Raw genomic sequence first — 13,460 nt, forward strand, 5'->3', positions numbered from 1 at the left:
CAACAGGGCCTCACTCGTGTTATTATTTGTGGGTATGCATAGGTCCTCTGTAATGCCTATGAGGTTCTGAAGCCTGAGTAATGATCCTAAAGGAGGGGTTTAGACTTGCAAGTGCCAAAGGATTGGCATGTGACATCCAGTTCAATGATTTTATAAAGTGTTGGCTCTGTAATTGACTTTGTCTTTATTGTATGCATTACAAGATTTGACCAGTTGGGTTAAATGTCTTAATGTTCTCATTCACAAAACTGGTTGGGCGACGATCTAGCCCATTTTTCCGCAGGCCCATTTGATTGACGCCCATTCTCCTTTTTTTAACACATTTGTTTGCAAATATAGATGGGGCGTTGAGTTTAGGTATTTAATTATGGTGGGGGGCATGTGGGGGTTGTCAGGGGGTATCACCCCACACTCTTTTTTCCGAGCAAATGTGTTAAAAATGTTCTTGAGCAAATACCATAGAACCCCAGGGCGAGGCGGGTGATGGATGGATTGGTCAAGGCTTTTAAGGTTAGGGTGCATCCTTCATTGCAATGGAAGTGAATGATAATAAACACATGAACATTGGCTAGCAAGGGGAACAGTGAAGGCCAGTGACGGGTGGCAGAGGTGATATCGTTTTTAGGATTCCTTTCTATTTATTTGGGTTTCTTGCAATGCAACATGATAAATTATTTGTTTTCAGGTGTAACTGCCATAAACATAATAATCTCATAAATATACACAAAACATACAATTGATAATACATTAAGAAAAAGCAGTGATCGAAACATTACCAAAACCATCTACGGCTATTATGGGTAACACTGTTATATACCTGTAATCAGAACATTATGAATGCCAGTAGTTATTAATTCTACTACTTGTATTCTGTATGTAAATGCATGAGGGGAGACCAAGACCTTCTTCAACCTCCACATCTTGCTCAACGATTACGTAACAATCGTTTTAACAAGAACTCCTGCATAACTTTGGAGCTCCCTTTCTCTCTTTGAATGACACATTACCATACAACAGAGAACACTTGTAGGTGACGTAAAGAGAAGAGACAGGAAGAGTTATTATGAGTTGGGCGGTAAAATGGAAATGGCAGCTTTTGCTAAGTACCACCATTTGTACTGCTTCTCAATTTGAGGTGAATGGAGAAGTAACCTATGGACACACCACCAGATGTATTGTGAGTTTTTTCCAAAACGAAAAGCATCCAAACTTTACCTCAAACCTACAGACGGAGGTAAAAATTTAAAATGTGCTCCAAAAGTATTTTTTAACTTTTTTCAATGTATAGAACGGAAGGGCAGGAGTTCCTCTTCAATGCAGTGAATAAAGTGTGCGCTTTGGGCAATTACAAGGGGTTGAAAAGTTGGGCATATGTGATGCCCCCTCTTCACCACCTAGCCTATCCAATGCATACATGGTCAGAATTTACCCTTTTGTAAAAAGAAATTGAAAAATGTAGTGGTATGAACCACTCCTATACAATATGCATTTTCCATGATCAACACGATGAAGGAAATCAATAAATATATATATATATATATATATATTTTAAATGAAGCATGGCAGAATTTCTGCAATGCTGCGGTGCGTCCAGGAATGTCACTGCGTTTGTACTGGGCCTAGTGGAAACTCTGAATTGGCGGATTTCCAGGAGTACTTCCAGCAGAAGTGGTATTGACTTCCGTTACCATTCCTGAATGACAGTTCACCCAGCTTGTAATGCGCGCCAACCTCATCTCTACGCCTTAGACATGCGTTCATGTAGTAAATGCGAGAGCATCTTGGCCCTCAGTTCCCAAAGGCAGGGGGCAATGGTGCATCGTATGTGATACATCATCAGGGTTTCTTCCCCAATTCTCACTGTTCTGATCCGCTCGATGATCACAGACTCCTAGAATTCATCAATGGTTCTAAACTTCATAAAGTGTCTTCCCAGATAGTGATGAGGTTTAAATTAGACAGCAAATGTGCAGTTGTTTGTTCCATGATCAATGGCTACCCACGTACCCTTCCGACCACAAGCATACACCCTCCTCAGAGTCCACTTGTCTCTTTCCATCTGCTTGCCTGTCTCATTTCCATCGTACTCCTGCATCTCATCCGCTCTCCCTTTTACCCATTTTCTTTCCACCACAGACCACAAGACCATGCTGGCTCACCTCGGGAGCGGGAGCACAACACGCCACTGTTGGGACACGCTCCGTGGCCGCAAGACCACTACAGTGGTGATGGGTCTGGATAAGAGCTTTTTAGCATAAAAAACACAACATGACATAACATGCACCTCAATGACCAATATTATGACCAATGTATTGCTCATTTCTTCACATTTTTAGGAGGGATTTAATGCTGTCAGCTTTGGTCTGGAAGAATCTAGGTAAGTATCGATAAGATCTTTAGACATGGTTGTGGTTCTTATTTTTGTCTGGATCTAGGTCTCTCATTTCCTGGCACCTGCTGCTCTTGGTCCCTGCGTTGCCGCTGTAAAGCGGGCAAATTGCGGTTCCTAAATGTGTTGTTTGCGGCCCAGACTTGTGTCTTTCTGGGATGCTAGCATTCCACCAACTCTGAGCACAGAGCAGAGCCGACAGCATGAATTTGTTTCATGGTACCCCATGCGATATCTTTTAAACATATCATCGCTTGTATCAGTGAAGTGAAGGGTGGAGGCTGGGATTGTACTTACACAGTATTCAGCAGAATTGACGGGACTTCCAGCCCTGAGAAACCGCATCTGAGGGAGGGAGCCAGCGCATCTGCAAGAATATCATAGCATGTTATTGGAATGGGTTGCACAATTTATATATATATATATAAGTTCATATTTTTGTAATATTTAATTTCGATAACAAGTGCACAATTTCTGTATTGCATAACAATCTTACATCTTTCGTTTTTACCTCAAACCTTTACATCTATTCATATTCTATCTATTGCTTGCAAGACTTTTTGGCAGATCAGGGTCATCAGGGTGTTACAGTAAAAAGGAGAAAAAAATAAAAATAAAAAAGATCAAGGGTCAATAATTGATAACACGAATAGCAGCAGATATGAGCGCGTCATAGAATGGTCTCCAGATGGGCCAGACATCAATAGTATGGCATCAGGTTGTGTAGCGTTCTAGATATGTTGTCATTTTGTTATTTACCTTGCATTTGATCTGTTTAAAACATTAAATAAGCAGATAAGAAATATTCAGCAAAATCTATGCAACTAAAAAATGTAAAACTACATTTTTGTGTTTTTATATTTCAAAAATGTTTATTATGATCAGACTTTAAATTCACCCACATCAGCATTGAAAGGATCTGCCCACATTACAGGGGATCTAATATTTCTGACCTTCAATGAGCCTCACCTTGCACAGACGATCACGCACCGTACTAGGGTTTAAGATGGAGGAGTCGAAGAAGTAAGGAGCCACTACTTAAATCCAAGCTGAAGGCGGACGATGACTAATGAACATGAACCCCATTAGTGACCCATAGGGGCGGTTTATAGGCACATCAGAGGTAATTACAGCTTTCCCGGTATCCTGCCGGTAATTTGGGTGGGATCCCGGAGAAATCTGCATTACCGACTCCGCCACCCAATATCCTGTTATTACCGGGATATCGGTAGGGATAGTAGATTGGCAGAATAACAGTAAGTTCCCATCCTATGGACTGGGACATATTGAATCACTGGCATTACTGGAATTACCAGCTTCTTTTACACCATTTCTTTCCAGACCGGCAAAGTTAGTGTCTTCACTTAAGAACATGAATGTGAAGTAGCGGCTGCTGGGACAATGGGATCAAACCCCTCTAGACCGACTCATGCCGCCATCATTTGGAGGTTATTTTTTGAGTACCACAAGCATGGGTAATAATGATGGTAACTAATAACGTGCCACCAAGCATTCTGAAACTGTAATTCTCGGTATGCAGCGACACACAAAAAGCACATAGCATATCCACAGATGCACAGTCACCTCCTATTACGTCATGAAGAAGACAGGAGCAGAACGAAAGTAAGGTAGGATGACACTCTGATTTGGGAAATTCACTTAAGCCCTAGCAGCCACTTATACTAGGGGTGTATTTAGAGGCCCAGGTACATACTGAGGCTGTCTAGGACTTTGTGGGCAGAACTCGGCAGAACTGTAACATTACTGTTTAAAAATCTTTTGGCTGCCAGACTATGGTACATCGAACTTGACATGTGAAAATGCAAAAATGCTATGTTGTGGAACTTTTGTTCTTATCAAGGAAAGTCCACCAAATGTGGCATGCAACTGAACTAGCCAAATCTACACAGTCATGCCAAGTTTGGTGGTTTCATGCATGTTTTTTTCATAGGGCTTTCCATGCGGGTGGAAAAATGCACTATTTAGCCAATGATATTGTAGAGATATCGCGGGACTTCCAGTCTCGCAAGATCTCGCATGGAGGCGGAAGCAGCAGCTCCCGCGCATGAAGAATTAAGCTGGAGCAGAGGGCACAGAGCAGCATCAGCTCCCAAGTGCTCCTCTATAGACTGACCATCACTCATGCCTTAGATCTTAAGACTTATATTGCAGAGAGCTGTTTTGCAGGGCCTGTTGCCCACAGTTTACATCCAGAGTTATTATTGCATCAAGAAAGCTGATGATGAAAAGAGAATAAAGGAGTTCCATCAGTAAACCTCCAGTCTACTGCACATTATTTTACAACATAATTGGCAACGAGGATCAAGACTTGAACTCACGCAGCGCCATGCAAGGAGCAATACCACCACCACCATTTCTTCAAACGCCAGGTAGGCCTGCCATCCCATGGCCACAATGGAAACTCTTATTCACCGTGTACCTAGAGGCTTTTGGTGGCGCAGGCTACATGGCAGCGAGACGCAGAGCCATGCTACTGAATGCCCTGTGCGTCGAAGGCCAAAGGATGTTTGAAAGTCTCACGCCTGAACCAGTGGCTGGCGACAATGATGACGTATTTAAGGAGGCGGTCAGAAGAATAGTCAAAAAATGTGCCAGAAAGGAGAATACTGTTCTAGGCAGGATAAGGTTTTAGAGCCGCAAACAGGAAACGTCTGAACCAGTGGACAACTACATAACCAAACTACGCGAATTAGCCACGCTGTGCAACTTTGGAAACAACGCGGAAGGATTGATCTGTGACATGCTAGTGGTACATACCAACAGCAGGAAGGTGCAAGACAAATTAATTCTATAAAAAGAATTGCAGCTAGAAAAAGCCGTCGAAATGGCGAGAGCAATGGAAGAGACCGTGGGAAGGAGCAAAGGATACGCAAGCGGATACAGCCCTGCGGAAGTACAAGCGATAGCCTTCCGCCCAAAGAAGGAGAAACCAGTCTTCAACACGAGAAAAGGGAAGTGGGGAAGGAAAGAACCGTTAAAATGTCACAGATGCACCAGCACCAAACAATTAGCCTTCGACAAAGAATGCCCAGCAAGGGACAAAGAATGCTTGGTGTGCAAAAAGATAGGACATTTTTCAATCGTGTGCAGATGGCGGAACAAAAAAGTCACCAGCGTCAATGCCGAACACAACACAGAGAGGAAACCCTCCTCTGACGAAGAGGGGAGGCCTACTGCCATAATGTTGAACAGCCCACGTGCCAGGAGGGAAAAGCCTCACTTCGCCATCAAAATAAATGGATTGATAACGAGAGTCATGGCAGACTCAGGCTCAGACGTAACTATATTTCCCCTGCGCACATACAAAGAGATGATGGGCACAGAGACAGTCAAAGTATTCAGCACCCGGCACAAGCCCACGGTGTTCGGTGGCACATCCATTGACCTACTGGGCTATATCAAAGGAAAAGTGGAGTTTAAAGGGAGAGAGACCACCACAAGAATATACTTCAGTCAAGAAGGCCCAGCAGTGTTAGGGTGGGACGATCAGGCTTAACTGCAAATCACGCTTGACCCCAGTACAGAGGACCAGGTGTTGTCCATCAGTTCCAGAGGAGCGCCGGTAGTCAGAGAAGATTATCCAAAACTGTTTTCGGATGGGCCTGGACACATCAAAGGCTTTGTCCACAAAATACTACTCAAAGCCAACACAGTCCCCGTCAAACACAGAGTAAGGCCAGTACCTGCGACCGCTAGAGACACGCTCAGAAACCAACTTGACACAATGGTGAAAGAAAGCACCATCGAAGAAATCGAAGCATCAGAGTGGCTGAGCCCGGTTGTGCTTATAAAAAAACAAAATTCACAAGATCTAAGGGTATGCATTGATCTCCGCAGTCTAAACATAGAAGTAATTGCAGACAGCTACAACCTGCCAAGCATCAACGAGTTAATCCTCATGATGAAGGAAGACAGAGTGTTCTCCAAGTTAGACATGAGGGACGCGTACCATCAAATACAGTTACACAAAGACTCCAAGCCATTGACAGCATTCATCACCCCGTTTGGCACCTATCAGTTTACGAAGATGCCGTATAATGCTAAATTCATCCCGAAGTTCTCGGAAACTTCAACGCCTCTTTGTGATCTACTAAAAAAAGGGTCAGAATTCACATGTCAAGAAGTCCAGAAGAAAGTGGTGGAAAGCATCAAATGACACACAGTTGAAGCACTGTGCCTACAACCGTTCAATCCAGACTGGTGTACAGTCATCACCATGGATGCCAGTGCATATGGATTATGAGCCGTTCTCACTCAGAAAAAAGGAGACACAGAACACTCAGTGCCTTTCGCCTCCAAAGCCCTATCCCCAGCCGAACAAAGTTATTCCACAGTCGAGAAAGAGATGCTGGCCTGTGCATGGGCTGTGGAACACTTCAGGACGTATGTATTGGGCACGAAATTCAAGTTGGTCACCGACCACAAGCCCCTCATTCACATGCTCAGTCCAGGAGGCACCAAAGTGTTGAAACTCAGGTTGGCATGCAGAGCAGCCAAGCTGCAAGAATACACCTTCAAGATACAGCACATCTCTGGGTAGAAGAATTCGCAGGCAGACTGCATGTCAATATTGCCTGAAGGAAAAGACAAAGCGACCACTTTCCTGCAAGAAGAATGCATAGTAGCATCTATCATAGACCTCAAGGTCCCAGACTACCTGGAGCTGAGCGAAAGACATTGGATGGAAGAAGATGGGAAAGACCCCACCATGGTGAGAATCAGAGAATGGATCAGGAATGGATGGCCAGATGAAAGGGCAGTGCCAGAAGGAATGAGACCATATTGGAAAGTGGCAGAAGAAATTTCAGAGACTGACGGCATAATCATGAAAACCGATCAAGTAATACCACCCACTTGAATGAGGAAAAACATTCTGTGCAGAGCCCACGCAGGGCATCTAGGGAACACCATGACGCACCAAAGAGTGAGAGAAGCATACTGGTGGCTTTCCATGGATCAGGAGATTCGCACAATGATTGAGAGATGCCATGAGTGTCTCAACAGTGATAAACTCTTGAAGATCAGACAATCTTCCATGATTCCAGGAGCATAGCTCAGCTGCAAAGTGCCTGCCTTCTAAGCAAGATGCCATGAAGCAACACAGGTTCGATCCCTGGGTCCGCGCTTAAAAGTTTATTGGTATTTAAGTGCGTTATAAATACACGCAACTAAGAAAAAAACAAAAACAATTACATAACTAAAAAAAAAACCAATCCCTGTAACAGCGACTCGATGCCTGCTTTAAAAAATAAAATAAAAAAAAAATGCAAATTCCCACCGAGATCCCCGAAACAGTGTGGCCAAAAGTAGGACTGGACTTTATTGGACCACTGGGGGCGATTACGCCCGAACATCGATACTGCATAGTGATTGTGAACTACCTGTTGAAGTGGGTTGAAGCTGAGTTTGTCCCCAATATCACGACTGCCACCGTGATAGAAGTCCTCACCGCTATCTTTCAGAGGGAAGGGCTCCCCAGTGAGTTAGTAACAGACAATGGAGCGCAGTTAATTTCCAGAGACATGGAGTTGTTCCTGCGGAAACACAACATTTCCCAAAGGAAAGCAGCGCTGTATCATCCCAAGCAAATGGACTTGTGAAGAGAGCAAACAGATTCATTAAAGGAACCATCCAATTGGCGACCGCCTCAGGGATGGATCCCCTCAAGATGGCCAAAGAGGCCATCGCAGCTCACAGGCTAACGCCCAACGGCATCACCCAAATCTCCCCATTTCGCATGTTGAGAGGGAGGAGAGCGGCATCCACACTAGTGCCATCATAGTTGGCCAGAGTAATAGAGGCCGACGAAGTAGACATGTCGGAAGTAGTATGGAGAATAGAGAACAGCAAAGCACGCATGAAAAGGTGGAGCGACAGAAGAAGAAAGACAAAACAAGGGTGCGAGGTAAGAGAAGGAGATTGGATCAAAGTATGTTTACCGACCAAAGACCAAATGCCTGGTTCAAGGTTCAGCAAACACATAAAAGTGATTCACAGAGGAACCAACCATGTCCGCACTGATGATGGCGGCACATGGAACATGGAGAGAGTAGCCATGTTTGAAAAGAATTGTGAGGGAGAAAAGACCCACAAAGGACCCAAAACCTATGAGGGCCCGGACAGAGAAACTGTAAGAGAACAAGAGCCAGAGACAGGCAGAAGAGAGGTCGAGGAGGAAGAAGCTGAAGAAGATGCACCCATGGTCGTTCAGGAAACTGATCCAAAGCTAGACACCAGCAGCGAGAGGGAAGCCCAGCCGAGAAGGGAACACAGAAGACCAGTGAGATACATTGACTATGTCATGCAGTAACTTGTTCTGCATTATCAAAGGGAGGTGTTTAGAGATATCGCGGGACTTCCAGTCTTGCAAGATCTCGTACAGAGGCGGAATCGGCAGCTCCCGCGAACGAACGATTAAGCTGGAGCAGAGGGCACGGAGCAGCATCAGCTTCCGAGTGCTCCTCTATAGACTGACCATCACTCATGCCTTAGATCTTAAGAATTATATTGCAGAGAGCTGTTTTGCAGGGCTTGTTGCCCACAGTTTACGTGCAGAGTTTTTATTGCATCAAGAAAGCTGATGATGAAAAGAGAATAAAGGAGTTCCATCAGTAAACCCCAAGTCTACCGTGCATTATTTTACAACCGATATCTCACAATATCTCAAAATGGTTCCCTTTCATTTTGGAGATTTTTGGCAGACACGTCTGCACAGCTGCACAAAAATCCAAAAATGCATTAGCCAAACTCCGGATATTTACCTTTTAAGGCCAAAAAGATATATCGACTTTTCCATGCATGCACAGTAGGCGCAGAGGCACACAGGATTTAAATATTCCATGAAATGCACAAGATGGTGTGCCAGAGTAGGGCCACCTTCCCTACACAGACAAAATTAAATGAATGATATACTGTGAAATAAAACAAAATGCCCTGCTGTGGGTGCCGTGTGATAGGCAAGAACGAATATGCCATGAGCTTGTTTAAGTTGTGCAAATAGGGAGAAGCAGATAATGTGCAGTGCATTCTTGAATTCGGCCTCTGACACCATCCTTTAAATCCTTTGCTTTGCTGTACATCTAGTTGGGAGACAACGTGGAAGTCGAGCACCCCAAAATAGTGTATGGTGGCCCTGGGGAAATCCCCATGTCATCCACACCTAGCCACGCCGCTTGGCAGGAGACAGTCACGCGCCCAATAAAAATGAGTACTGCCTCTTGAAGGGCCTTGGAAAAGGATCTGTGACATTGCGTGCAGCACAGCGCCCCCTACCAATAGCAGGCTCAATGAGGTACAGCGCCTGACTCTAGTAGAAGTTATTGCAAAAACTCAGAGGCATTTTACAGCACTCATCCGGGGTCCCCCAGCAGATGCGGCTCTGCTGTGGTCAGGCTAGTCGGGGACTGCAGTGCTCTGCGTTGAGGCGTTGAGGCACTACATCAGCTTTCCTCCACTTTTGTATTTGAGGTTTGGCTATCCCATTGTCTGATGATTGGTTCCTGGGGCCTGTGAATTCCCCCTCCAGCATGTGATGGTTCTTTTTAGGTTCACTTCCTCAATGTGGTGCCAGCCTACAATCACTTGGTTAATGGATTCTAGGAACTCTGACTCTTAGTTCCACCATGCAATGTTTTCCTTTAGCTTCCCTTTCTCAGTATGATTAATTAGCTCTGACTCCAAGGTCCAGCATGCAATGTTTTCTGTCAGCTCCACTTTCACAATGCTCTAGCACACCCCCAAGTTCCAGCGAGCAGTGTTTCTTTATAACATCACTTTCGCACTAGTCATTAGAAACAGCAAACTGCCCTTCCTCAGTGAATTGTGAAAACGTGCACACCAAATTATGGCATTCAGCAATACTCTTTAATTTCAATTTCTCTATGAACTCCACTTCCAAGGTGCAGCATGCATTGGTTTTCTTAATGTGCACCTTCTCAGTGGCTCCTATATCAGGGTTTGGCAGGGGACACTTTGGTCCATCTTTTGGTCTTTGCCCCCTGCTATTCCCTCTTTCTTCTGGCATCTATCCATGAACCCTCATCGCCATCCCGATTTCGTCCATCCTCTTCTGATTATCCCTTGGTCTGCTCTCTGGTGTGCACCTTCTCTTCAGTGCTACCACTGATAGCTCTTCTGTGGTGCGCCACCTTTCTGCCTATCACGCTAGCCTCCTATACGTGCCTCTTCAAGCTCTTGGGTCATCATTGCTACTGCTGAGTGACTCTGTGTGAAACATCCACCACTCTCACAAGCTCAGCTTGTCCCTCTGCATTCTGCCCATGTCTATGCAATAGTGTTACACAGACTCTGGTGCTGCGCGTTGATGATGCTATGGCCGTTTACACCTTTCTATTTGCGCCACTTATCTCTTCTTCAGGCAGCGGTACAACAGGCCATGTCACCTGACCATGACCAGAAAAAAAGACTCCTGACCTGATATTCCTTGGAATTATGGTGTACCCAAATTCCGCTTCAAGTAAGTATTCAGCTGAATTCCGGCAGAAAATGAGATATTCAGCTTTGGCCAAATACTTAATCATCACTCGAAGCGGAATAGTTTCCCCTACAAAATACCTTAAGTACTACTTTGACTGTGTGCCTGGAACCATTCAGGCATGGTGTTTATCCTTTAAAGGACCATTAAACAAATGCTGTTCTCACTTTTATGATTGAGTACAGTTAGAGCAGAGGTGTGAAAGTGCAAACTAAGTCCCTGCCCTCCATGTTCTGTCTGGTGGTTTGCTGGGGAGGGGTGAGCTAAAGTAACATTTGCAATATTTTCAATGTGCAATGAGATGTCTATGGTCTCTCCAGTATTTTGCAGTTGAAAGCCATTGAGCTGGAACATCATTTTTTTTTTCTCAAGTTACAAGGTCCAATCCCACCTATTCTCAATTCAAGTAATATAATTAAGTGGATTAATATGACTGCTACAGATATCCCAGGAAGTTCCAAACTCTGTGTAAAATAGCTCAGGACATAATGTTCCTGCAGCAAAGAACGATTCAGCCAGCGGGCCAAGGTTATAAAGCAAGTAATATGTCTCAGTGGGAAGTGTGCCTGCGACAGAGATGTGCTTGTAATATCGAAACATAGGTTACACTTCCTGCCCTCCAACTCATGTTGCCAAAGTGGGTCCCTTTGAATTGGGTAAAGGTGAGAGATTTTACTAAAGAACATGGCTATTCAATAGACTGCAAGTTTTACAAAAATATATTTTTAAACAAAATGCCCCAGCCTGTGGCAGCAAAAATATTCCTCCCAACATTCGTGAGTTATAAAAGATGGATATGTGTGTGATAAAGACAGGGAGATACACGCTTACAATGTAGAAACATTGGACCTAATGGATGTACAAGTGAAGCAAATAAGTAAAATAAACATGCACATCCCAATTTAAGATCTGAAAATCAGCACTGTGCCCTCCTTATAGGGTCAGCGAAGAACCATGGAGGACTCGGCATTCCCTATGTGTGTTTATCTGGTGTCGGATCATGCCCCAAAAGACCACAAACATATCCCTCCTGAAAAACAAAGAAAAATGCTATCTATAAGTAAGAACAGATTGTTCATATGTCTCCTCTCCTCTCAGAACCAAAGGTAGAAAGCACGGCCTTAGCATTGCAAAGGTTTGTATTCAGTAGCACTTCAGAAGTGAACAAGGTGCTGAATGATGTAATCACTCATTTTGTGTTTCAGTGCCTTGCTGGACCCAGAAAGACAAAGATGGGCAGGCCCAAAAGGAGCATTTGAAAATATGTGTAGGCACCCCCAGGTCTGCCCTCAAAGGGATTGCATACATGCATAGTATACTTATGAGCTACCCTTAGTTACTTGGGCCCTGCCCAACAACCCACTTCTACAAAAATAGAAACAGTGTTATTATTGAACAGTTTAATTTCTGTTAATTTAAAATGTATTCCTTTCATGGTTTTCAAAACACATTTTCAAGATTTTTTATTATCTAAAAGTTTTTCTTTGCATAACTTTATCAAAAAGGCAGCTATTCGGCTCTATAGTAGCTTCCGGACGAATACTTGTCCAACTATTTGGCATTCGGCCAAATACGTAAATCTACTATTTGGCACACCCCTACTTGGATTATTATGTGGTGAATTAATCAGAACACTCTAGTTATACATCCTTCACTGACAATCTAGGTTTGCAATTATTGTAATTGTTTTCTTAAAGTGTAGATTCCTTCAATCACATTGAATTCAGTAAATATGGGGAGAAAAGTGCAGATTAGTATTACCTATAGCATGAATGAAACTGGATTCTGGTGAATCGCTCTCTTCCTTCCCAATGTTGAAAAGCTATGTGATGATAAGCAATTAATTCAAAGTCCTCAAGATAGGTCTTCCAAAAATCTGTTTATTCTTCGTATAGTCAGCCGACACGTGTTTCGACCTTAGTCGTCCTCAAGGCCTTTCTCCTCCTGGATCAGTGAATAATCTGTGAAATGTCTGTCGCCGCTGAATCAGGACTTAATAGTTTTGTTGAATATACGCAAAGATTGGTTTGAACGGACCATATTTCAGGTGCATCTTAAATAGACACTTTTCACGTGCATCGGCATTAGGCAGATGTTGAAATGCTTTGCGGTACAATCCCGGAACAAATAGAACATCAGTAGCTCCGTCTTAAATGCCTTCAACGGTCTCCTGGGGTTAAATCCCTCTGTCTTTACTTTTAAGTGCAGATTACTATTAACTATAGCAAACAAGTGAAACTCAGGTGCAGTGTTAGTAAGATAGGGCCTTTATCTTACCCACCAATTTCCAACAAAAAGACATTGATTGTCTGCTTTCCTTAAACCGGGCATCTTTGTGTGGCCCTTTTGTTCAACCGCATGCACCGCTACCAGGAGAGCTTTCAGTCTGCATGACAGCTTGATGTAATGGCTCCAAGGTTTTCTGGGAGCAATAAGATCTCTCAGGCACTAAATTGTCAATTACCCATCAGCAAGCTCTTGTTCTCACAGTGTGTTGTCTATTTTGAACAGAGCCATCGGTGAAGATTACAAAAGGGATGCTTTGTTCCATCGCCC

General features: G+C 43.8%; 1 protein-coding gene across 4 annotated transcripts in view; it reads right to left on the reverse strand.

Moving 5' to 3' along the window:
• Positions 1–13,460, reverse strand: part of RBPMS (RNA binding protein, mRNA processing factor) — an 817,626-nt gene that overhangs the window by 105,156 nt on the left and 699,010 nt on the right. For all 4 annotated transcript variants that reach the window (XR_011280399.1, XR_011280398.1, XM_069626173.1 and 1 more), the window contains one exon: positions 2,687–2,756. Coding sequence is in view for 2 of the 4 variants with exons in the window: in XM_069626173.1 (XP_069482274.1) it covers positions 2,687–2,756 (70 nt within the window). In the remaining 2 variants the exon portion in view is untranslated. The remainder of the gene's footprint in view (positions 1–2,686; positions 2,757–13,460) is intronic.

Source organism: Ambystoma mexicanum, chromosome 6p, assembly GCF_040938575.1.
Source record: "Ambystoma mexicanum isolate Mex_15411 chromosome 6p, UKY_AmexF1_1, whole genome shotgun sequence".
Lineage (NCBI taxonomy): Eukaryota > Metazoa > Chordata > Amphibia > Caudata > Ambystomatidae > Ambystoma > Ambystoma mexicanum.